General features: G+C 43.6%; 1 protein-coding gene across 4 annotated transcripts in view; it reads left to right on the top strand.

Annotated features, from left to right (window-relative positions):
* The window catches only part of LOC143768235 (V-type proton ATPase catalytic subunit A-like), a 565121-nt gene extending 542912 nt beyond the window's left edge, over positions 1-22209 (top strand). For 3 of the 4 annotated variants that reach the window (XM_077256931.1, XM_077256943.1, XM_077256951.1), the window contains 2 exons: positions 4890-5061; positions 21853-22088. In XM_077256931.1, coding sequence (XP_077113046.1) covers positions 4890-5061; positions 21853-21945 — 265 coding nt within the window. In that variant the 3' untranslated portion in view covers positions 21946-22088. Of the gene's footprint in view, positions 1-4889; positions 5062-21852 lie in introns of all 4 variants that reach the window. The other variant, XM_077256938.1, reaches the window with a different exon arrangement.
* The last annotated feature ends 5449 nt before the right edge of the window (positions 22210-27658 follow it).

Raw genomic sequence — 27658 nt, 5'->3', positions numbered from 1 at the left:
GAAAGGGTTAGGGTTTGGATCCCTTTATCACCTTGATGGTGGGCGGTGGCTTATCAGGGTTAGGGTTAGGGTTAGAGTTTGGATCACTTTATCACCTTGAAGGTGGGGGGTGGCTTATCAGGGTTAGGGGTAGGGTTAGGGTTTGGATCCCTTTATCACCTTGATGGTGGGGGTGGCTTATCAGGGTTAGGGGTAGGGTTAGGGTTTGGATCCCTTTATCACCTTGATGGTGGGGGGTGGCTTATCAGGGTTAGGGTTAGGATCCCTTTATCACCTTGATGGTGGGGGGTGGCTTATCAGTGTGTATTATTGTTTTTTTCTATTAAAACGCAACCAAACGCATGTGCTTAAAAACGCATGCGTTTACATAGACAGCAATACGTTTTTTTGCGGCAAAAAAACGCCCCTAGAAATTACTACATGTTGCATTTCTGCAACCAAACGCAAGCATAGAAAAGACGCATGTGTCGTCAAATGCGGCAAAACGCATACAAAAAAACGCATGCGTTTTTAATGTTAAATATAGAAAAAAAAAACGCATGCTTTTTTTGCACTAAAACGCAGTGGCAAAAAATGCAAATGTGAAACCAGCCTTAGTCTGGCAATCCACTTTCCATGTCTCCGTAGAGGTGCAAAGAGACATAAAGGCAGAGATATATGAAATGTTATGCCTGGGTATGATTCAAAGTTCCAAAAGTGCGTGGGTTTTGCCTGTCGTCCTGGTCCCAAAAAAAGGAATAAATATAAAATTTAATAGTTCTGTTCCTTTTGTTCTGTAATCGCACCCCAAGACCATACGCTATCAGAGCCAGACCTCCAGTGAACTTGTAATAAAACAAGACTGGTAGTCATGGGTTATCGTGGAATTCGCAGTGACTTTATCAGGGATCTATACATATATTTGGATTGTAATCGGATTTGTATATATAATACGCTCACTGTTAGTTTCTCGATAACCGGCCTGTTAGTGGAATCAGCCTGCGGCCCCCTCTGTTAATCATCTGTCAATCGCATAATTGTCCAGCTGATAGGGGACAGCAGAGAGCTGTTTGCTCCAAAGATAACAGCAGATAAATCTGTGAGACCTCCCAGGCTGCAATCTTTGATACCATGTAATAAAGAAAAAGCTTGCATACCATGTCATTTAGGAGAGGCCTCCAGCCTGTGTAATATAGAAGAGGCCTCCATCCCGTGTAATGTAGGAGAGGCCTCCTTCCCGTGTAATATAGGAGAGGCCTCCTTCCTGTGTAATGTAGGAGAGGCCTCCTTCCCGTGTAATGTAGGAGAGGCCTCCATCCTGTGTAATATAGGAGAGTCCTCCATCCCGTGTAATATAGAAGCGTCCTTCCCGTGTAATATAGGAAAGGCCTCCTTCCCGTGTAATATAGGAGAGGCCCAATTCCTGTGTAATGTAGGAGAAGCCTCCTTTCATGGAGGCAACATTACATTGGGATCACAGGATTTTATCTCTTACTATACATCCTAAAATCTTCCACAGGTTGAAAAAAGGCTCCTTTCTCCACCAGTTATACAATTTTTGACACTAAATTATCTATAATCTGCAATTTATTGTGGATTGAGGAAATCATCCGGCCCTTGTATAAAAGCTGTTAAATTGTCGGCCATTACTGCCTCTAATGGTCAGGCATGCCAGTCTGACTGCTCTAGCTGTAAAGAACCCTGTCCAATTTAGCTGCCGGAATCGCCTTTCTTCCACCCATAATGAATGCCCCCTAGTCCTTAGTATGGCCTTGACATTGAGCACTGCTGCTCAACTTTCTTGTAGCCAGAATACCTCGTCCTTCTCCTGTTCTGTAGTCCTGAGTTTTCTAATGTGTATGCAGAAATCTGCAGCAGCAGTGAATTACTCTACATTTCTCAACATTAAACCTCATCTGACAAATGTTTGCCCATTCACTTTTTTGATCATTCACCTAGAGATAAGCCCCTCCACAAAGCGGCAAATGTATTACTGCAGATAATGCATTAGATGCTCCCTGCAATCCAATGTAACACCATAGCTCCCAACCTTACAGAATTCAGTGAGACTGTCCCGCCACATCATTGCTTTGTCCTGACTTCTATACTCACTTCTCCATCCTGTAGCTCCTTCTCTGGGGTGGTGCCACTTCTCTCTGCAGAGCATACAATTTAATTTTATTTATTCACTTCTCCTGCCATCAGGACTCCCAAGAATACAAACTCACTTTTCTATGTTTGCAGGCGGCAGCTTAATTTAGGAGGTACATCTCATAATGATAAACATAGGAGATTTTGGTAATCTTGACCTGTATTGCAGCCAGTGATCCTAGAAGCAGTTTTTACAGTTAGGTAAAATTCATCCAATGTTAATGTGGATACCCTCAAATGAAAGCTGAAAGTCTGAACTTCAACTGCATCTGAATTGTTTTGTTTAAAATTCATTGTGGTAATCTCCATAACCAAAATTAGAAAAATGTTGTCTCTGTCCAAATATATATGGACCTATCTGTAAATGTACATTGTATACAGCAGTGTATTTCTTTGTAACTATATAGTAAGGTGAATATAAAGTAAGATTTTTCGTTCCTATCAAAGTAATATAAATAATGATCGATGACAAAAATGTCATTTTCAGATTTTTTGTGAGTCTCCCCATGTCTCAAATTCACAACCTTCAGCATCACAGGCAGGAGTTGAAGCTACTAAGGCACACAATCTGATGATGTTTTGAGGAGAATTGTGTGTACTTGATCTGTAGGCTTTGACTGCACAGGCAGATTGTACTAATACATACAGTGTATTTCGATGTCCCTAGATTCTAGAGGGAGAATAAAAGAGATTTTTTCTTCCTATAAAATTATTAAAACTATAATGAAAAACACTTAAAACAATGTCATTATTAATGTGTTTAAAAAAATATAATAATCATCAAAAATCAGTAAATAACAATGACATATTTAGTGTCCCTGTAATCGTGACAACCCGCACAGCATAGAGATCAGATTATTTATGGGGATCAGTAAATGATGTAAAAAAATGGCGCAATTGATATTTTTCTCTATTAAACACATAAAAAATGTAATAAAAATGTAACGCTGAGGCCATGTTCACATGTAGTGTAAATGTTGCATTTTTTTTCTACTGCTTTTGTTCTTCATGTTGTCTGCAGGGTCCCGCACCAGACAATGCAATAACAATCTTCTCTGATTATTGTGTGGTTGCTGTGTTTCTTTTATGTATTTTCCACCTTATTTTTTGTGATTTTTGGGCAGATATGAAGCAGAGTTTTTAATGCGTTTTTTTTTCCAAAATAAGCCTATTGAGAAATGCACCAAAACCGTAGAGTTCAGCAGCCTTTTCAGACCACAGAGAACGGAGATATCATGGAATCACATCCACTTCGCTTAGACATTTAGGCTGTGCCTACGTTGTGGATTTGAGTGCGGATTTTTCCGCACCACTTTTGAAAAATCCGCAGGTAAAATGCACAGCGGATTCCTACTGAGGAGCAGGTGTAAAACGCTGCGGAATCCACAGAAAGAATTGACATGCTACGGAAAATACAACGCAGCGTTTCCGCGTGGTATTTTTCACCATGGGCACAGCGGATTTGGTTTTCCATAGGTTTACATGGTACTGTACAACACATGGAAAACTTCTGCGAATCCGCAGGCAAATCTGCACCTTGTGCACATACCCTTAGACCATATTCACATTTAGCGTAAATGCTGCGTATTTCCTGCTGCTTTTTTTGCACAGAAATTCTGCTGTGTTGAACTGTCCAAGCAAAGTGGATGTGATTTCATGAAAACTGCACCCCCGTGGTCTAAAGACACAGCTGAGCTCTGTGGTTTCGGTGCATTTTTTTGCTCTAGCTAAACAAAAGTCGCTGGGGACAAGAGAAAGTAAGAGATTCACTGTGTCCCATCCAACCGCCAGTTAGCACTGACCTGGATGCTGGACCAGAGACCTGTGAATCCATCCGCTCATCTCTAGTCCCAACTGTCCGGGATACAGTGAACAGTCCCGTATTTGCATCTACGCCATGCATTCTCAGGCATCTGCTGAATGTCCCTCACTGCCACGGACCTTCTGACATCTATTCCTGCCAGAGTAGAAAACAATGGTAAATGGGCATAGATCCGTGTGAGGCCAGGGGAGTGGCCAAAATTTGCACTGACACTCTACGTGCGCCACATCATTTCTTCCTCTTTCTCTTCTTCAAAAGTTGGGAGGTATGTGTGACACCACAGATAATAAACTACTAACTAAGTACAAATAATGTAGATGTTAACTGCAGTCAAAGATAAATCCACTGGTGATGTTCTCTTGGATTGGGGTTATTCATTTTCCATTCCTTTTTCATGTGGCTCAGACCACCATGACAACATCTTCAATCCTCGCCCCATGTCTGTTGATCACACAAACCTGTTTATCATTTTTCCAGCACAAACCACATAGCGCTACACCCACGCAAAGTGCCGTAGAGCCCCCTGTGCCTCCACACGGTAATATTACACACTCTATGCCCCCACCATGGCAATAGTGCCTCCACACAATATTAAGGAATTATTCCCCAAAAATAAATATGTTCCTTGCCACAAGATAGGAGGTAACATGTTGATCACAGGACAATCTGATTGCTGGTGCTCCCAGTGATCCTGAATAGAGCAGAGGTTGCATTATCAGGTTCCGATCCAATAATTGTCTTTGGGACTAACGGAATTAGCCGAGTACAGTTCTTGGCAGTCCTACGCATGATGAATCAAGTGGAGGCCAAGAATGCATGCATCTCTTGCTTTAGGGAAAGGGCTTTAGAGTTACAATCTCAGGAATGTTGGGGAACCAACCATAGAACCCCCAGCAAGCTATCCTTTAATAAAGTTTGGAATGTCCATTCTCCGCAGGTTTTGCCCCTTCTACAAGACGGTAGGAATGTTACAGAATATGATTGCCTTCTATGACATGGCCCGACATGCTGTAGAAGCCACAGCCCAGGCGGAAAATAAAATCACGTGGGCCCTCATTCGAGAGAACCTAGGAGATATTCTGTACAAGCTCAGCTCCATGAAGTTCAAGGTAAGTGCTGGACAAATAGTCCAATAGTTTTTACATATGTTAGTCCTGAGGAAGGAGTTGGATTTGACTCTGAAATGACAAATAAACAACTTTTAATGAATTTATTCTCTGAATCAAAAGTCTACTTGAAGTGCACCTACTCTGACTTTCTATTACTGGACAAATAGTCAGCAGCTAAGCAAGCCTTCGTTGGTTTGACAATGACTTAGCAAGGTCCATGATTCATTGACTATTGCACTCCCCGCTAGGAAACCTCAGAAGATATAAAAATCCCAGTCCAGAGCCTCTCATCTAGCCAAATTAGTTCTCATGCTTCGCACTGACGAGGGCCAACAGTCCGAAACACCGTGTCTGCGAATTGAGATACTGATTTGGCTTTTATCCTAAGTCATATTGCACGACTCATTAGAGGGTTGATTGTGACTTGTAGGATCGCTAGTTCCAACAGGTGGAGTTATAGAGTTTAAGTACTCTTTCTCTCTGAAGAGGCAATTTGCATATTATATTTCCCAGAGGAGCATTGCACGGCGAATAAGCCTCCTTACCTTGACAAACCAGAGCTGGTATGTCACTCTCCATAAGGAGAAACGTTGCCCCTTAGACCCCAGTCCAGAGCCTCTCACCTAGCCAAATTAGTTCTCATGCTTCGCACTGACGAGAGCAAACAGCCCGAAACACCGTGTCTGCGAATTGAGATACTGATTTGGCTTCTATCCTAAGTCATATTGTATGACTCGTTAAAGGGTTGATTGTGACTTGTAGGATCGCTATTTCCAACAGGTGACGCTATAAAGTTTAAGTCCTCTTTCTCTCTGAAAAGGCAATTTGCATATTATAAAATGAAGGTCAGAGCTGAAGGAAGACAAAAGTGTTGACCAATCACTTCTGGAGGTCTCAATCTTCCACAGTCGTACTACTTCTCCTTGTTGAGAGTGACATGCCTAAACGGGGGATGGTAAATAAACTTATAGGCCATGCAATGCTCTTCTTGGAAATTAAATATGCAAATTGCCTCTTCTTGGAGGTAGGGGACTTGAACTCTTACCCCTTAGACCCCAGTCAGAAGGCTCTCATAGAGCCAATTCAGACCTCTTGCTTTGCACTGGGTAGGGGAAACACCCCAAAACCTATGTCAGCAAATTGAGATCCTGGTTTGACATTTATCCTAAGTCATGTGGAAAGGCTCATTATACACTGACTTTTAGGATTGCTACTTGAAATAGATTACACTAGAGGTCTATTGCTTCCTTAAGACACAATCCACAGATGATAGGGATGAAAATTATTTGTGGCCAATTCTCTGCAAATATTTTTAGGGCATTTGTAACAGTTGTGGTGAAGATGGAACACATGACTTTACAATTAGAGATGAGTGAACGTGTTCAGAAAACATTCACCAATCTCAAATTCGGCACGAAAGTAGCACATTCGGATTTGTGTTCACTTTCACAAGCATTTTTACTCAAAGTCGACAAAATTCGGTCACAGTTCGGTAAATCATCGCATTTCTACTAATGCTCTTGTAATTACTTTAGCTAGGATAGTGGTGCTGTACGATGAGCGAGGGTCACGGTGGGGGGGACGTGCTTGATGACGGGAGGGGTTGTGGAGAGGTTAGAGGAGCGTGTGAAGAGGCTACAGGAGTGACTGGCTGCCAAAGTCACATGTCCCTGGCTGTATAAAAAGCGGATATCTTGTTTTGCTGGTGCCATTTGTTCAGTGTCACACTGCAGAGAGGTCACTCCTGCGCTAGTGCTGGTGCTAAAAGTGAAGTTGTCAGTGAAATGGATAGGATCCTGTCCTGTGTGAAATCGATCTTCCAGTATTAAAGTAGACTGTTCAAAAACTATGTTGCAGTCTCAGGAGGTACCGTTTGCTACTCCAAATCATTTGTGATAAAACTGTGTTTCAGTGGCAAATCAGAAGGCTACATTTTCACTTAAAAATTGTTAGGTATAACAGTACTGTTCAGGCACACTATTTAAGAAAATTGATAGCGATTGTTCATTTAGTGACAGGTGACTGACAGCTGTGGGCCTAAGGCTGTGAAACAGCAGGTTACAAGAGGGGAAGGCTACTTATAACATGAGTGCGAAAAAGCGAGGTTGTGGTGTAAGGGGGAATAGGCTTGATGTTCGGCATGTACGAGGGGTTAGGTGTTAATGTTAATGAAAGCTCAACTGAACAAACACCGTCTCCTCCTATCCAAAGACAACAGACAAAATCTGTTACTGGCCAGGCTACTCGACCCCCTTTCTTGGGAAGCCGAACAATGGTACATCTTGTAGATGAGGGCCAGAAAGAGCATGTGCTACAGTGGATGGTAAGTGCTGCATCAAGAGGCCTTTCCTTCTCTTCCTCCACCTTAACATCACATACAGTAGAATCCTCAAAGGTGGCACCTCAATCACCATTGATTCCCCCCACGTCAAAAATTTCCAAACGCCAAACTGACTGTGGGGAACGACAGAGGGGCTATTCTGCAGTGCTGTTAACACATTCTATTCCATGGGCATCAGAGATCTGCTCTGAAGATTCACAGAATCCAGTGGAGGAAAGTATCTGCACCGATGTCCAACATTTTTTGATGTGGGATCCGGGGCTGGACAAAGAAAGGTCCGAGCAGAATCCAGATCCTCGTCACCAGACATTTACCACCAAGGGTGGAGGTGATTCTGATGAGACTCAGATACCAGAGGCACACGCAGACTGTACTGTGGTGTCAGGGCAGGAAGAGAAGGAGGGTGACTCAGGGTGAGGAGTGGGAGAACAGAGAGGATGACGATGAGGTAGTAGATCACATCTGATGTAAACCCAGAGTCAATGCATTTGAGTAGCTCAACAGAAGAGGAGGAGGAAGATGAGGTTATGTTGGGGCCTCTCAGACACAGCATTATGCAACCATGACAAGCAATGCATCCTCAGCTCCAACTCTATCAGTGGCCATCAGTGTTCGAGGGTCTGCACAGAGAGGATGGTGATGAGGTTGTAGATTCCACTTGGTGTGAACCCAGAGGTACGCAGCTGAGTAGCTCAGGAGAGGAGGTGGAGGAGGAGGAAGATAAGAAGGTTACATTGTGGCTTCCCACAAAGACATGAAGCGATGCAACCACGATAATCACTGCATCCTCAGCCCTAACTCTGGCTGTGGCCAGCACCAGTCACAACTGTGCAGTTGCAGTTCCGGCAACAGTTGCCTAGCCTGGCCATTTTTTGAGACCGCAAAAGTTGACCCAACACACGTTATCTGTCAAATTTGCAAAAATAAAGTGGCAACAATTGCAATAATTTGACAACTACATGCATGATCCGGCACATGCACGATCAACATGCCTTAGTATGGGAATCTCACTGCGCTAAAATGCAGACTAGCAGGCCTCACCAACCAGCGGCTGTCCCATCAACCCCATGTGATGCTTCTTCCTCCTCTGTCACCATTTCAAGTCTTCTCACACAGGTCTCCGGCCACAGAAACTACAATTATTTACCCACCACACTCGGGGAGGGAGCCGGTCAGCTGTTACAGAAGTAGACATGACTGCTGCTTTTGTGTCACCTAGCACAATACATCTTTCTCAATCCACCATAACATCTCCACCTGCACCTCACTCACAGTCCAGCAGTATGTCCTGCTCCCTGTACTCCACCTTCTCTCAGCAAGGCAGCCAGCCCTCGGTCCCGCAGTTATGGTCATGTAAAAGAATGTTTCATTCTATACATGGCAAAGCTAAGAGCTTGAACTCCACCATCTCCAATCTGTTGGCCACAGAAATGCTGCCTTTTTGCCTGGTGGATACAGATAGTTTCAGAAATTTGATGGCTGTCACAGTTCCCCAGTGCCAGTTGCCCAGTCGCCATTACTTTTCTAAGAAAGCTGTGCTTGCTCTACACCAGCATCGAGAAAAAGAGAAGAAAAGATCATGCCCATATAAGTAGGAACACCTCTATGTGAATGATGGTATAAAAAGGTTTTTATTAAACTGACACAAACCACAAAATACGCACACATGTGCACATAAACAACACAACACAAAAGAGCTTAAAAACACTTAAAAAATGCAAATATGCAAACACAATGCCTATATATATATATATATATGTATGTCATATCCCATGATACGGAAAATGACAGCCCACAAAACAGATGCTTCCCACAATAAGATGATTATAATGACCTGACTGCAGAGATAGAAATCACACAGAGCAGTATTGCAATACCATACATCCCCCTGATAAGGTGCATAATAGCTGTGCAAAAACTAGCAAAATCCATGAAGGCTTAAATGGCATGGCAGGAAAGGTGTATCCAGCATAGAAAAGCGTACCAAATAATAAGTGAGACACTAGAAATCACAAAGATGAACAAATACATATACACAGATAAGTGTCTCAATAATGGTACAAAAAATATATATATAACCTGCGGAGAGGGGAAGAGGGGGAGGGGGAGCTGGATATGTGAAGGCTCACACCATCAACCCCAGAAACACAACCCCCATAAATACCGCCCACGGTCTGAAGCCAAGGAGAATTGTTAATGGGGAAGCATGAGTGTGGGATAGGCTCCCACGCGTATCGCCGCCAAAATAGCGGCTTCCTCAGGGAAAGAAAGTTGTGATGTGAAGCATTGAATGTGGCAACATATATACATATCCCTAATGGTGCTGACAATATTCACCTGAATGGAGCGGTTCAGTGTATGATGCCGCATGGCCGCGGCCATCTTGTTTTTGTTGTAACCTGAGTTTAGGACAATAAAGTTTATACAAGGTAGCTAGTGCGCATGCGCGCGCACATGAAGGTACGTACCAAGAACTCAGACCCAGCAACAGCACAATTGTTGTGTGACTGCAGGAAAGATGGACAATGCGTGCGCAGTGAATATGCAGCGCAATCCCTAAACTCCCCCATATATATGCACATACGTAACGGGGATTATGCAGATGGAAAGACAAAATTACTAGAACCACAAGAAGCCCATATATGCCAATACGATTATACATAGAAAATAGCCACAGAACCAATTGTTAGGAAAGAAAAATGAATAAATAATAATGAAAATAAACATAAAAATAAATGAAACTAGTGATAATGATACACGTGCATATGTACATATACAGGTGTCGTATATCTTGCAGTGTGCGCGCATTGACATGGCACCGACGTATATGCTGAATACATCGTATAGCACCTATACAAAATTTCCAAAAAGAAAAAAGAAAAAAGAAAAAAGAAAAAGAGGGGTAAAAAATTGGAAATAAGACAAAAAATAGGAAAGAAATATAAATAACCAAATACTCAAAAGATGGATGCTATTATTCTATTGTGTTAATGACGTACGAATATTGCAGCAAAATAATATGGGCACATATAATAAGGACAGCATAATACTCAGATATGATTATATGAGATTTACTTAAAGTACAGTCTGACATGTGCAGGCAGCATAAAGATGGACAAGATGTATGGTATTGCAATAAAGAAAAAAGAACAATTTTAAATGCAGCACAACATACAAAAGAATATATACATGACTGCCCATCACCAATTGATGCAGCATAGATATGACCAAGTTGTACATATGGTCCAGTCTGAGAGATATATAAAATCAGCCATAGAAGCCAGAGAAAAGGAGTTCTTCGTTTAGTCCATTAGGTGACAAGCTCTTCAAGTTGAAAATCCAGCGGGATTCTCGACGCAATAGTTCCTTCGTCCGATCGCCCCCACGTATGTTACCCGACACCTGGTCCAAAACCATGACCTGTATGTTGTGATATCTACTGTCATGATAGTCCAGAAAGTGGGATGCTACCGATGAAATAGGTTTGTCCTTCTCCTTGTCCACTCTTGCTCTGTTTATATTCGACATATGCTGCTGAATTCTCCGCCTGATTTCTTGGCTCGTTTGTCCGATGTATATTTTTGGACACGAACAGGCAAGCAGATATACCACATTCTTGGATCGACAGTTGGCATATATCCTCGTCTCAATTGGTCCTGAGGGAACGGAAAGCATCATAATATTAGTGGCAACCATGTAAGGGCACACATTGCACCTGCCGCATGGAAAGGATCCCTTAGGACGGCTCCCCGTCCCCAAATTCACCGTGGGTCTCCTAAAATGGCTGGTAGTAAGACAGTCTTTTAAATTTGTAGCCCTCCTAGCTATGATTTTGGGCATATCAGATATATGGGGTCTAAGCTTGGTCTCACTTAATAAAATGCCCCAATGTCTCCTCAATATGTCATAAACATCCTGCCATTGATTATTATACACCGTTATTAGATTGGTCGACGATATTTTATTCCTGACCCTGGGTTGGAGAAGATCTTGTCTATCACTGTGACGGGAATTCTCAAAGGCACAGGATATAATTTTGTGTGGATATCCCCGCTCAGACAAGCGGGTCGTCAGATCTCGTGCTCCTTCCCGGAAATCAACATCAGAACTGCAATTTCTCCTTACCCTCAGAAATTGTCCTTTGGGCAAGTTCCTTCGCAAATGATGAGGGTGAAAGCTGGAAAAATGGAGTAGATTGTTTGTTGCAGTAATTTTGCGGTGAATCTTGGTTTGTATGCAGCACCCAGATTTGGTGATTTCGAGATCCAAAAACTCCACCGATGTTGTAGAGATGGAGGCTGTTAAGAAGATGTTAAATGGATTGTCATTAAGAGCTGCAATAAACTCCTCACACTCAGCTTTGGTGCCCGTCCATAGAACCAACAAATCGTCGATATAACGAAACCAACGAAATACGTTGGCCTTAAAGGCCCGCAATGGGCGCACCTGTGTCTCCTCCCACCAACCCATGAAAAGGTTGGCATAGGAAGGAGCACAGCGGGCGCCCATCGCGGTGCCAGAGACTTGTTTGTAAAAAACTCTGTCAAAGACAAAGTAGCTGTTGGTCAGTACAAAGGATAGAAGGTCTAACAGAAAAGACTGATGTCTACGGTCACCTGTAATTTGTTTGTTCAGAAAGAACGAGACCGCTTCAATCCCCAACGTGTGGCCAATACAGGTGTACAACGAGGCTACGTCCATCGTGACAAGCAGGGTGTCCTCTGGGATCCTTAGGTCCTGTAGTTGACGAATGAGATGAGATGTATCCTGAATATACGAACCTAGACAGGTGACAAGAGGTTGCAAAAAATGGTCTAGGTATATGCAAGGTCTCTCATAAAGGCTGCCGATCCCCGCAACTATGGGCCTGCCCGGAGGCTCTTGTAAGGACTTGTGTACCTTTGGGAGCAGGTATAGCGTGGGGACGATCGGAGAAGCTGTCGACAGAAATTTGAATTCTCTGTTGTCCAATATACAGTTGGACTTAGCTGACACGAGTAGACGATCCAATTTCCTCTTGAACGTATCTGTGGGGTCAGAGGGCAAAATTTGATAGCACTTAGAGTCTTTGAGTTGTCTTTGGGCCTCTTTGGTATACATTTCAATGGGCCACAGTACTATATTGCCACCCTTGTCCGCCTCTTTTATAACAAAGGACGGATTCCCCTTCAATCCCGCTAGAACTTGTCTCTCCCTGGGCCCCAAATTCTCCCCTGGCTGGTTCCTTAATTTCAAACATGCTATGTCTTGACTCACCAAATCATAAAAAATTTGAATTGCGGGGGAAACGGCAAAGGATGGCGTAGCTTGTGCGGGTAGATGCCATCTTCTATCTGTACTCCTGGAACCGGATTCCTCATTATCATCCAACAATTGCATCAGATCATAAAAGACCTGTCTCTCATCCTGGGGCAGTGAGTCTGCAAGTGAGGGTTGGTGATATAACAACTTAAATACAAGCTGTCGACAAAATAAATATACATCCTTAGTAAGGGTAAATTTGTCTAATCTCTTCATCGGGGAGAAAGACAGCCCCTTCATCAATAACTGCTTCTCCTCATTAGATAGTATGTAATTTGACAGGTTAATAATTTGCAAATTACCTGTAACATCACCATCCACTTCCATCACTGTTTTCTCCTGTTGCTCCTCGGTGGATACCTGCGTTCCGGAGACCATGTTTGATAACGTCGCCCTTTCTTCTTTTGAATGGGCTGATTTGTGGCGACCCCTTCTATGGCGCTTTCCTGGTCGCTTGCGCCTGAAGATAAAAAATCACTCATCGAGGAGTCGTCAACTGTAACAGATGAAGTGGGTCTTTGTCTATCCAAACCACCAAACTTGCCAAACCGTGCATTGCCATGATGTGTCCATTTAAAAATTTGCTGACTATCAAAGTCGCCTTTGTCCCGTATAAATTTTTTCTTTTTTCTCTGTATAACATCCTTCTCAAAGACCTCAATTATTTCCTTTAAACGTTGTTGAAAGGGTACAACTACAGTCTGTGCATCAAATGCATTAAGTTCCACCTCCTTTGCTTTAATTTTGTCCTTCAGTTTACTCATCAGGTTGCGATCATGATCGATCAGGAGATTAATCAAAATAGATGAACATTTGAGAAGGCCAGCCTCCCATACACTCTTAAAGTCACTATCAGCCTCCCAGGCTGGGAAGATTTTTACTCTGAGTCCTCTAGGGACAATGCCTAGCTTGTCATATTGCTCCAAACTTCTGACATTCCACCATGTCCTTGTAAGGAGCTTATGGAGACCGATAATTTCTGTGCAGAGACTAGTGGCAGACCCCTCCTGTACGGTCTCTGTGCTCACAGTCCCAAAAATCTCCTCCGCCTGACCTCTCCATGCTAACTCCCTTGTCTCCAAATTCATGGCGAGACACCATGCACCAACAGGTGGGACAAGCGCCAGTAAAAAACCTTACTAATATATATATATATATATATATATGTATACACATATGTATGTTAACCTAATATGGTGACAAACAATGAATAGGTAAATCACTTAAATAATCAAATAAATAAATAGTGCGTGCCAACACTCCACAAGAAAAACCAGAGGACAAGACCCCTGAAAACAAACCTATGAATGGATGGATGAATGGAGGGCACCGCAAAAAACAGAGGGTTCACTATGGGCTTGTGAATTAGCACCGAGAAAAAGAGAAGAAAAGATCATGCCCATATAAGTAGGAACACCTCTATGTGAATGATGGTATAAAAAGGTTTTTATTAAACTGACACAAACCACAAAATACGCACACATGTGCACATAAACAACACAACACAAAAGAGCTTAAAAACACTTAAAAAATGCAAATATGCAAACACAATGCCTATATATATATATATATGTATGTCATATCCCATGATACGGAAAATGACAGCCCACAAAACAGATGCTTCCCACAATAAGATGATTATAATGACCTGACTGCAGAGATAGAAATCACACAGAGCAGTATTGCAATACCATACATCCCCCTGATAAGGTGCATAATAGCTGTGCAAAAACTAGCAAAATCCATGAAGGCTTAAATGGCATGGCAGGAAAGGTGTATCCAGCATAGAAAAGCGTACCAAATAATAAGTGAGACACTAGAAATCACAAAGATGAACAAATACATATACACAGATAAGTGTCTCAATAATGGTACAAAAAATATATATATAACCTGCGGAGAGGGGAAGAGGGGGAGGGGGAGCTGGATATGTGAAGGCTCACACCATCAACCCCAGAAACACAACCCCCATAAATACCGCCCACGGTCTGAAGCCAAGGAGAATTGTTAATGGGGAAGCATGAGTGTGGGATAGGCTCCCACGCGTATCGCCGCCAAAATAGCAGCTTCCTCAGGGAAAGAAAGTTGTGATGTGAAGCATTGAATGTGGCAACATATATACATATCCCTAATGGTGCTGACAATATTCACCTGAATGGAGCGGTTCAGTGTATGATGCCGCATGGCCGCGGCCATCTTGTTTTTGTTGTAACCTGAGTTTAGGACAATAAAGTTTATACAAGGTAGCTAGTGCGCATGCGCGCGCACATGAAGGTACGTACCAAGAACTCAGACCCAGCAACAGCACAATTGTTGTGTGACTGCAGGAAAGATGGACAATGCGTGCGCAGTGAATATGCAGCGCAATCCCTAAACTCCCCCATATATATGCACATACGTAACGGGGATTATGCAGATGGAAAGACAAAATTACTAGAACCACAAGAAGCCCATATATGCCAATACGATTATACATAGAAAATAGCCACAGAACCAATTGTTAGGAAAGAAAAATGAATAAATAATAATGAAAATAAACATAAAAATAAATGAAACTAGTGATAATGATACACGTGCATATGTACATATACAGGTGTCGTATATCTTGCAGTGTGCGCGCATTGACGTGGCACCGACGTATATGCTGAATACATCGTATAGCACCTATACAAAATTTCCAAAAAGAAAAAAGAAAAAAGAAAAAGAGGGGTAAAAAATTGGAAATAAGACAAAAAATAGGAAAGAAATATAAATAACCAAATACTCAAAAGATGGATGCTATTATTCTATTGTGTTAATGACGTACGAATATTGCAGCAAAATAATATGGGCACATATAATAAGGACAGCATAATACTCAGATATGATTATATGAGATTTACTTAAAGTACAGTCTGACATGTGCAGGCAGCATAAAGATGGACAAGATGTATGGTATTGCAATAAAGAAAAAAGAACAATTTTAAATGCAGCACAACATACAAAAGAATATATACATGACTGCCCATCACCAATTGATGCAGCATAGATATGACCAAGTTGTACATATGGTCCAGTCTGAGAGATATATAAAATCAGCCATAGAAGCCAGAGAAAAGGAGTTCTTCGTTTAGTCCATTAGGTGACAAGCTCTTCAAGTTGAAAATCCAGCGGGATTCTCGATGCAATAGTTCCTTCGTCCGATCGCCCCCACGTATGTTACCCGACACCTGGTCCAAAACCATGACCTGTATGTTGTGATATCTACTGTCATGATAGTCCAGAAAGTGGGATGCTACCGATGAAATAGGTTTGTCCTTCTCCTTGTCCACTCTTGCTCTGTTTATATTCGACATATGCTGCTGAATTCTCCGCCTGATTTCTTGGCTCGTTTGTCCGATGTATATTTTTGGACACGAACAGGCAAGCAGATATACCACATTCTTGGATCGACAGTTGGCATATATCCTCGTCTCAATTGGTCCTGAGGGAACGGAAAGCATCATAATATTAGTGGCAACCATGTAAGGGCACACATTGCACCTGCCGCATGGAAAGGATCCCTTAGGACGGCTCCCCGTCCCCAAATTCACCGTGGGTCTCCTAAAATGGCTGGTAGTAAGACAGTCTTTTAAATTTGTAGCCCTCCTAGCTATGATTTTGGGCATATCAGATATATGGGGTCTAAGCTTGGTCTCACTTAATAAAATGCCCCAATGTCTCCTCAATATGTCATAAACATCCTGCCATTGATTATTATACACCGTTATTAGATTGGTCGACGATATTTTATTCCTGACCCTGGGTTGGAGAAGATCTTGTCTATCACTGTGACGGGAATTCTCAAAGGCACAGGATATAATTTTGTGTGGATATCCCCGCTCAGACAAGCGGGTCGTCAGATCTCGTGCTCCTTCCCGGAAATCAACATCAGAACTGCAATTTCTCCTTACCCTCAGAAATTGTCCTTTGGGCAAGTTCCTTCGCAAATGATGAGGGTGAAAGCTGGAAAAATGGAGTAGATTGTTTGTTGCAGTAATTTTGCGGTGAATCTTGGTTTGTATGCAGCACCCAGATTTGGTGATTTCGAGATCCAAAAACTCCACCGATGTTGTAGAGATGGAGGCTGTTAAGAAGATGTTAGATGGATTGTCATTAAGAGCTGCAATAAACTCCTCACACTCAGCTTTGGTGCCCGTCCATAGAACCAACAAAGTCCAGCAGTATGTCCTGCTCCCTGTACTCCACCTTCTCTCAGCAAGGCAGCCAGCCCTCGGTCCCGCAGTTATGGTCATGTAAAAGAATGTTTCATTCTATACATGGCAAAGCTAAGAGCTTGAACTCCACCATCTCCAATCTGTTGGCCACAGAAATGCTGCCTTTTTGCCTGGTGGATACAGATAGTTTCAGAAATTTGATGGCTGTCACAGTTCCCCAGTGCCAGTTGCCCAGTCGCCATTACTTTTCTAAGAAAGCTGTGCTTGTTCTACACCAGCATGTCACCAACAATATCACCCATTCCCTGAAATAAATCTATGTCTGCCAGGGTGCATTTCACCACTGACACCTGGGCAGGGGCGTTACATCTCACTGACTGGGCAGTGGGTGACTATGGTGGCTGTGGGGCAGGCTCTTTTTTCTGATCCACAAGTCTTGGAATCCCCAAAGCTTGCCGGACAAATCTCTGTAATTAACACTTCATCCACTGTTTCTGCCTATTCCACCTCCACTAGGGCCTCCATATGTGCCCTAAACCTCTCCCTTAATCAGACATGCATTCCAACAGTGCAGATAGAATCTTTCCCACCTCCGTACTGCGCAGCCATGGCTCACCGCAATCAGGCAGTGTTTAAATTAATATTCCTTGGAGATCGCCATCACACAGCTCAAGAGTTCTGGACAGGAATCCAGGCCGAGTTAGAACAGTGGCTGTCTCCACTAAACCTGGAGCTAGGGAAGGCCATGTGTGATACCGGAGCAAACCGGGCGGCGGCCCTATGCCATGGCAACTTCACATGCATGGCTCACGTCCTCAACCTAGTGGTACAGCAATTTCTATGTCACTATCCCGGCGTAGATGACCTGCTGCAGAAAGCACGGTCGCAGAGTGCTCCCTTTTGATGATCCCACCCCACAGGACATTGACTTGCATCACTACAGAGGTCTTTCAGCCTACCGGATAATCGTTTGATTAGCGATGTTCCGACACGGTGGAATTCCACTCTGCACATATTGCAGCGGCTGTGGCAGCAGTAACAAGCCCTGATGCAGAATGTCCTTTTGCATAGCCTGGGCCAATGAAGTCCAGACATGGTGCAAATCACGCTTGCAGAGTGGGCACAGGTGAAGGAACTCTGCACCCTTCTGCACAGTTTTGAAATAGCTACTAAGATAGCGCTGACAATGCTGTCATCAGCATCACTATTCCGGTCGTCTACATGCTGAAGCTGGCTTTGAATAGTGTGCGTGAGGTGGTGATGGTTCCAGAGGAAGAGTTGGAAGCAAAGGAGGATGCAGAAGGGATAACAATATCTCAAATTTCCAGTCCGTCATCACACAGGAGGGTGCCATGGGAGGGTGGCTTACAGCTATCAAGGGGAGCTCACAGCACCAGACAAACTGTTAGTGAAGTAGCAGGATCCAAGGAACAAATGGAGGAGGATGAGGTGATGGACATGCAACAGTCAGGAGATAAAGAGGATAATTATCTGCTCTCTGTTGTCCATGGTTGGCGGGAGAGGATGGAGGAAGCAACCTTGAGTGTTACCCCGACACCAACACAGCATGGACTTGGACCTCATGAAACCACACGACACATGAGCGCCTTCTTGCTGCACTGTGTTTCATACGATGCCCGTATCCTTAGGGTTAAAAATAGTGCTGACTACTGGGTTGCCACTCTGTTTGATCCATGGTACAATAGTAAATTTAGCCAGATGCTTCTTCCCCTGGAAAGGGATGCGTGCATGGAGCATCGAAACACTCTTGTAGAAAATCTTAAGAGTGGTTTTCCCCAAGACAGTATTGAGGCACACAGTGTGCATCCCAGTTCTAGATGTCCAACCCCGGAACGTGAAGGTGTCTTGGCAAAAAATAACAGCAGTAGCAGTGTAAATAGAATAAGCAATTTCTGTGAGACATTTAATAAATTTTTTAGACCAGCCTGTGCACCAACAGAGCAGAATACAAGTCTGACATGTTGTGAACGACTGGAGAGGATGGTGCAGGAGTGTCTGAGGCTCAATATCAATGCCATTAGGGGAGGGTTGGACCCTTTTGCATTTTGGTCTTCAACAATAGAAGAGTGGCCTGAGCTTGCTTGACACGCCTTGGAAGTTTTTTCATGCCTGGCAGCCAGGGTTTTTCAGAACGTGTCATCAGCGCTGCTGATGGTGTCCTGACGGATAAGCGCATCCGGCTATCCCCTGAAAGTGTAGACCTCCTATCTTTCATTAAAACTAACTAGTCATGGATCTCCAATAACTTTTGCACCCCACTCACAGCCTGGGCAGACTAGGCGATGGTGTCGTTTTTAGTGTCATATATTGATCTTGCAATATTTCAGTTTATTTAAACAACACTGCTGAGCAGGCACCATCTACAAATATTTACCATTTAAGGGGATCACCAACTGCATACCAAACAACAATGGAACAAAATAGAGCAAAGTGTATGCATAAGAAATGGGATCACCACAACAGTTTAAAATTTATACAAAAAACATCTTTATTTTAGGAAACAAACACAACAACATAAAAACATTTAAAAACATTTAAAAACCCCAAAATATGACCTGGGGTAAAGGGTCCATATAGATACCAGATAAATGCTATAATATTGCACACAACATTAAACAGCCTATGCACATTAATGTACAGATAACCAAACCACTATTAAGTCTTAAGACTTAGGGTACTGTCACACAGTGCAATTTTGATCGCTACGACGGCACGATTCGTGACGTCGCAGCGTTGTATGATTATCGCTCCAGCGTCGTAGACTGCGGTCACACTGTGCAATCACGGCGCTGGAGCGATGCCGAAGTCCCCGGGTAACCAGGGTAAACATCGGGTTACTAAGCGCAGGGCCGCGCTTAGTAACCCGATGTTTACCGTGGTTACCAGCGTAAACGTAAAAAAAACAAACAGTACATACTTACATTCCGGTGTCTGTCCCCCGGCGTTCTGCTTCTCTCCACTGTGTAAGCGCCATAGCCGGAAAGCACAGCGGTGACGTCACCGCGTCACCGCTGTGCTCGCTTTCCGTCCGGCAGGCGCTCACAGTGCAGAGAAGCTGAGACGCCGGAGGACAGACACCGGAATGTGAGTATGTACTGTTTGGTTTTTTTACGTTTACGCTGGTAACCACGGTAAACATCGGGTTACTAAGCGCGGCCCTGCGCTTAGTTACCCGATGTTTACCCTGGTTACAAGCGAACACATCGCTGGATCGCTGTCACACACAACGATCCAGCGATGACAGCGGGTGATCAAGCAACGAAAGAAAGTTCCAAACGATCTGCTACGACGTACGATTCTCAGCAGGATCCCTGATCGCTGCTGCGTGTCAGACACAGCGCTATCGTATGGATATCGCTAGAACGTCACGAATCGTACCGTCGTAGCGATGAAAATGGCACTGTGTGACAGTACCCTTAGGACAGTGCACAGCAGGGTCTAGGGATCTGCTTGGTGTCTAGTATATTTTGTATTCCATTCACCATTTTCCTTGTTAGTTCCTCATACATGGGGTATGGTATGGAGTGTTAACCTCCATTTAAGAGTGTATAACTTGATGTGTAATATCATACTGCATTATATAACGCCCATATGCTGGGAATAGTGGTTTGGTTATCTGTACATTAATGTGCATAGGCTGTTTAATGTTGTGTGCAATATTATAGCATTTATCTGGTATCTATATGGACCCTTTACCCCAGGTCATATTTTGGGGTTTTTAAATGTTTTTAAATGTTTTTATGTTGTTGTGTTTGTTTCCTAAAATAAAGATGTTTTTTGTATAAATTTTAAACTGTTGTGGTGATCCCATTTCTTATGCATACACTTTGCTCTATTTTGTTCCAATATTTCAGTTTATGCCATCTTTGTAGTGTCTTCTGTGCCTGCTGTTGCTACTGCTGCTGACGTTACAGTTTTTTTTAATTGTGGAGGCTCCAAGTTGGGTCTCCATCTGGTGGGTTTCCTGTAGTAGAAGGTGTGTCAGAGGCCTATAATACGGTTTCTACTCTGTGGAAATTGATGCCACTTTACTGCTGTGTGACAATTATTTTTTGAAATGTGTATTCTCCAAGTTGGATCTTCATCTGGTGGGTTTCCTGTTGTGGAAGGTATGTCCGAGGTCAATTATACTGTTTCTGCTCTGTGGTAATTGATGCCACTTTAGTGGTGTGTGACAATTATTTTTTAATTGTGGAGAATCCAAGTTGGGTCTCCATCTGGTGGGTTGCCTGTGGTGGAAGGTGTGTCAGAGGCCCATTATACTGTTTCTACTCTTTGAAACTGATGCCACTTTAGTGCTGTGTGACAATTATTTTTTGAAATGTGGAGACTTCAAGTTGGTTCTCCATCTGGTGGGTTGCCTGTGCTAAGTAGGGCTCCCAGACTTGCAGGCCTGCAATCATTTTCTGTCAACTACCTGTATTACTTTGCTTACATTTTTCTACCAATAGTACTGTATGAGATTGATGTTTCTGCCATCTGAGTGTGGCTAGAATAAAAAAAAAAATGTGACCGTGTTGCATGAGGTATCAGGTCAATTCCAAGCTGTAAATGCTGGCTCAGACCCTGTCGCATGTATAGCCCATGCCTGACTGCTACACCATTATAAAATTTCTACTTGGGTCAATTGATGCCACTTTTCCTGGTGTCTGCCCCTAATTTGAGATTTTTGGGCAGCTTTTTGCCACCCCTGAATTTGTTGTCTATACTTTTGCCTCCCTTTGAATTCAACAAGGTTTGGATATGTTTGATTAACTGTTTGGTGAACATTGGTCTGTTCGCTGAATCCAAACAAAATCTTGTAAGGTTCGCTTATATCTAATTACAATGTGTGGAGGGCATGGCAGCACCACTAGGAGGTGGCCCCTGGGGTGTGAACTTTTATCTAACGCCTCCCTAATCAGTATCTTCATTATCATTATATCTTCTTAGGATCCAGTGAAAGATGGAGAGACCAAGATCAAAGCCGACTATGCCCAGCTGTATGAGGAGATGCAGACATCGTTCCGCAGCCTAGAGGACTGAGCTTGGCATTGCTGAAAACGTAACAACTGATTCCAAGTGACATTAAAACAAGTCTATTCCATACATACAGGACCCACACAGCAGTAGAGACCACCGGATGACACTCTAACTCTAAAGAAGCAACTGAGGAGACCTCAGGAAGGCATGGGCCCAATCCAGGACATCCCCACCAATATGGTAATATCTGAGGAACACCATGCCCCCTACAACCAAAAAAGGACTGAATCATGGAAATTACTAGCAAAATAAAAATGGTGGACATCCTCTGAGTTCCCTATATGCTCATATATACCACACATGTATACCCTGGGTTATTAGCAACAACCGGTAGACAAATCGGGATAAAACACAGTCGGAGACTGAGAAATGTGAACAGCCACATATATGATAATAACTACATGTTCTGTGAAAACACAGACAAAATAAGCACATGAAAAATGAACATCTGAACTGCAAACTAAACTAAGTTTTCAACTGAGCAGAAGTCATGTCCACAGGCCACTTAGAGAAAAATTAGGACTCCTGCACTCAGCATCTCCTTTTCAGTTGCAAAACCAAAAATTCAACATTTCATGACAGGAGTAAAGACCTCCTCACTCTGGTGTCTTTCTCCTTGGCCATATTCATCCACGTAGGAGGGGAATGGGCTGTAGCAAACCTGAGATGTTGCTAACAAATTTTCCCGAGTGATTCCAGGAACACCCGATTGCTACAATGATATCATTTATTTTTGGAATGTATGTTTCCTGCTGAAATGTAGGAGAGAGCATTCTTCTCCCCCAACCTTCTGCGGAAGGACTGTATCCAATCCCACATCGGAAGCGTCAGCCTAGACCAGTAACCCCTTCATGAAATCGGGTATAAGCCAGATGGGTGGACAATGAGGATAGACTCTGCAGTCCCCAACGCCATGGCATTTTGTTTCCCTTAGTAAATATTAGTAACATCTTCCAAGGGCGCAGCTATGGGTGAAAAATTTGGTATGAACCCGAGATATTAACCAACGATTTCCAAAATTGCTCACTTTTGTGGTGGTCTCCACCTTATCCACTAAAGTTATTATCTGTGCTATGTAACAGCAAGAGATGGGATAACTCTCTCACTCAAGCCTCAAACTACACTATTTAGGGTATAAATATCAAAGAGGTAGCCTCTCTATTATATTCCCTGTGAAAACGAGAGAACTAAGGGACCACACAATTCACCACTCAACTAGGTAATATAAAAAGTTATATTTTATTACGGTAATTCCACTTATTGAAATACACACATTTAAAATTTAAAATATAAAGAACTGGTGTCTCATATGTGAGGGACCACACAGCAGGACAATTCCAATTAGTTGTTATCCAGAAACACAATTACGGTAAATTAGTCTACTACAGGTCACAAGCCACCTAGCAATTAATGTATGAATGAACTATAGAAAGTGCATGTGCATAGAGGCAGATATATTCTGCTCCATTGAAAGATTGAATAGATGTAGGTGAATTTTTTTTCCCTGTGGGTGCTAACGTTGTTACGTTTCCAGGGCTGTGTCCAGCGTCCGGCTGTGCTGCCCTCGGCCCCAATGCACATTTCGTATTCTACTTTCTCATGCCCCCTGAGGAAGTATAATACGAAACGTGCATTGGGGCTGAGGGCAGCACAGCCGGTCACTGGACACAGCCCTGGAAACGTAACAACGTTAACACCCACAGGTAAAAAAAAATTCATCTACATCTATTCATTTTCATGCACATTGAGAGATGTTGCATCAGAGCCATTTGGCTTTCGATAGAGCAGAATATATCTGCCTGTATGCACATGCACTTTCTATAGTCCATTCACACATTAATTGTTAGGTGGCTTGTGACCTGTAGTAGACTAATGTAACTGTGTTTCTGGATAAGATCCATTTGCTATTGTCCTGCTGTGTGGTCCCTCACACATGAGGTACCGGTGTAACAGGCCAAAGTAACCCCGTCCCAGATTAACCCCGGGTATAATTTGGCCTAGGCCAGAGTATACCCCGGGGTATAAACTGGCCTAGGCCAAACTATACCCAGGCATAAAATGGCCTAGGCCAAACTATACCCCGGGGTGTAAAATAGCCTAGGCCAAACTATACCCCTCCAGGCCACATTATACCCCCCAGGGTTAAAGTGGCCTAGGCTACATTTAACCCTGGGTATATTTTGGCCTAGGCCAAACTATACCTAAGGATGTAAAACAGCCTAGGCCAAACTATAACAGGCCACACTATACCCTCAGGCCAGACTATAGCCTTTTACTGGTTGCTATGGGATTTTACATGGCCACTTTATCCTAGCAACGCCCTGGATACGGTTGGAAAAGGGGTTTATCTACCTTGGGGGGCACCCTCACAGCACTGCGGGGAAGCCGGGGAACCCTTTTACTGGTTGCTATGGGATTTTACATGACCAATTTATCCTAGCAACGCCTTGTATACGCTTGGAAAAGGGGTTAATCTACCTTGGGGGCACCCTCACAGCACTGCGGGGTGGGTGGGGATCCCTTTTACTGGTTGCTATGGGATTTTACATGGCCACTTTATCCTAGCAACGCCCTGGATACGGTTGGAAAAGGGGTTTATCTACCTTGGGGGCACCCTCACAGCACTGCGGGGAAGCCGGGGAACCCTTTTACTGGTTGCTATGGGATTTTACATGACCAATTTATCCTAGCAACGCCTTGTATACGCTTGGAAAAGGGGTTAATCTACCTTGGAGGACACCCTCACAGCACTGCGGGGTGGGTGGGGATCCCTTTTACTGGTTGCTATGGGATTTTACATGGCCACTTTATCCTAGCAACGCCCTGGATACGGTTGGAAAAGGGGTTTATCTACCTTGGGGGCACCCTCACAGCACTGCGGGGAAGCCGGGGAACCCTTTTACTGGTTGCTATGGGATTTTACATGACCAATTTATCCTAGCAACGCCTTGTATACGCTTGGAAAAGGGGTTAATCTACCTTGGAGGACACCCTCACAGCACTGCGGGGTGGGTGGGGATCCCTTTTACTGGTTGCTATGGGATTTTACATGGCCACTTTATCCTAGCAACGCCCTGGATACGGTTGGAAAAGGGGTTTATCTACCTTGGGGGCACCCTCACAGCACTGCGGGGAAGCCGGGGAACCCTTTTACTGGTTGCTATGGGATTTTACATGACCAATTTATCCTAGCAACGCCTTGTATACGCTTGGAAAAGGGGTTAATCTACCTTGGAGGACACCCTCACAGCACTGCGGGGTGGGTGGGGATCCCTTTTACTGGTTGCTATGGGATTTTACATGGCCACTTTATCCTAGCAACGCCCTGGATACGGTTGGAAAAGGGGTTTATCTACCTTGGGGGCACCCTCACAGCACTGCGGGGAAGCCGGGGAACCCTTTTACTGGTTGCTATGGGATTTTACATGGCCACTTTATCCTAGCAACGCCTTGGATACGCTTGGAAAAGGGGCTTATCTACCTTGGGGGCACTGTCGCAGCATTGCATGGAGGCTGGGGAACTCTTTTCCTGGTTGCTAAGCGATTTCAAATGATCAATCTAAGGTACTTACACCATGTAAAACCCTATAGCAAGCAGGGTGCCCCCAAGGTAGATAAACCCCTTTTCCAAGCATATACAAGGCATTGCTAGGATAAAGTGGTCATGTAAAATCCCATAGCAACCAGTAAAAGGGTTCCTCGGTGTAACAGGCCAAAGTAACCCTGTCCCAGATTAACCCCGGGTATAATTTGGTCTATGCCAGAGTATACCCGGGCATAAACTGGCCTAGGCCAAACTATACCCCGGGGTGTAAAATAGCCTAGGCCAAACTATACCCCTCCAGGCCAGATTATGTAACTAATCTGGGGTTAAAGTTGCCTAGCCCAATTTATACCTCTCAGCTCATATTATACCCCAATGAAATCATTTGCATTGAGTGATATACACAAGAATTACTTAATGCTTCAACATTTTATTGAGAAACCAAACTGACAATTCTTAAAGAGTACCTCCCACTATACAAAACTTTTGCCCATGGCAAAAGTAGTTGTAAAGGGGGGTATTTGTAATGCATATGCATTACAAATACCCCCCCATTTTATAGTTACCTTAGGGGGGCTGCCCGATTACCCCCCCTCGCTAACCGCCGCTGCCCGTCTCCTGGTAGACGGGGTCCCCCTCCTGCCGCTAGGTGGCGCTGCCTCTCCATGCGCCGACGTCACAGCCAGGCGCCATAGAGGAGAGCGGCACCTGGCTAGTGCCGTTGGAGCTTGTAGAAGCAGAGCCAGCACCACCTAGCGGTGGGAGGGGGGGCAATAATTTCTCATTAGCTATAAGTCACTTATCATGCAATGCAATTATCTGGGGCAACAAATCGCCCAACAGTCATTCTGTGTATTATGACATTTAGTCTAGCATGTCCTTGCTACCAAATTAACGTTTAAAGCTAAACACTGATAACAACATTGAAATGATCGTGCTTATTTTCAAGATACAGTGCATGTTCAGTTGTTGACTGCAGATTGAAGCTTGCAGGATATGTCAACCAATCCATGGAGTCACCGACGTTTGTGTAGATTATTATGTCGCAACTCAACAGATTCGCCGTGGTCATGATCTCTGCATCAGTTGCCCAGACTCCATCACGAGAGATTCCAGAGATGTTCACATATTCATTCACATTTTGGTTCAAGTAGTCCTGTAGTTTTTTTGTCAAGTCAGTTTTCATATGGTGGATGACTTTATCTCTGAGAAGGGAATGGTTGTCCTCTGTTCCTGTCAAGATGTAGCTGATGGCCCGGAAGAAGCAGTTTCCATCACCTTTGGTTTTATATGTACGCCGTGGTTGTTCAAGGTCTCGTCTGCATCCACAGTATACAACCTTACTAAACGTAAGGCCAAGAGTGGTGCTAAGATACTTCCTTCTTGAACTTGGTAGTAGGTTGAAAGCCTTAGTTTGCTTATTTTTCTGTGTGGCAGAGTCACTGGAATAATCATCATCGGATGGTGGAGAAGCCTCTTTATCCTGGTAAATCTTTAGGTTGCTGGTGTGGTATGTGTTGCTTAATATCTTGCCAGTTTTGTTGTTCTTAAGTTTTACTCGTCCCTTGGTCAAGGATTCCACAACTAAATAAGGTCCAATCCAGCGTGGTTCCATCTTTGAACCTATGCGTTGAATACGGCGCTGATTCTTGATATAAACTATGGTACCAGCAGTGATTTCTTTGTTGCTTTTGTGTCGGCGATCAAAGGCACACTTCTGGTGTTCTTGAGCAGAGTGGATGTTGGTACTGACGTCTGAGTGCAGCTTTTTAAGAATGCTTGACAGTGTATTTAGCACATCAGGGGTGGCATGATCTGAAATGGGCATGGGATCCACCGTATCATCTTTTGAGGGATTAAGGTCCATGGGAAGCTTGGCCTTCCGTCCATACATGACCTCAAATGGAGTAACCTTGGTTGAAGCATGCACAGATGTGTGATAGGCAAACAGAACACCAGGGATGAATTGATCCCAGTTGTTTCCTTGGTCATTGACAAGCTTACTAAGAGCTTCTTTAAGTGTCCGATTATCACATTCCCGCTGGCCATTTGTTTGTGGGTGGTATGCAGATGAAATACGGTGATCTGTTTGAAAATGTTCCATCAGGTTGTCAATGATCGAGTTTACAAACTCTCGTCCCTGGTCGCTAATCAGAGTCTCCATACAGCCAA

Source organism: Ranitomeya variabilis, chromosome 1 (genome assembly GCF_051348905.1).
Source record: "Ranitomeya variabilis isolate aRanVar5 chromosome 1, aRanVar5.hap1, whole genome shotgun sequence".
Lineage (NCBI taxonomy): Eukaryota > Metazoa > Chordata > Amphibia > Anura > Dendrobatidae > Ranitomeya > Ranitomeya variabilis.
The sequence above is the reverse complement of the archived record's forward strand: the minus strand, read 5'-3'. Positions and strand labels throughout refer to the sequence as shown.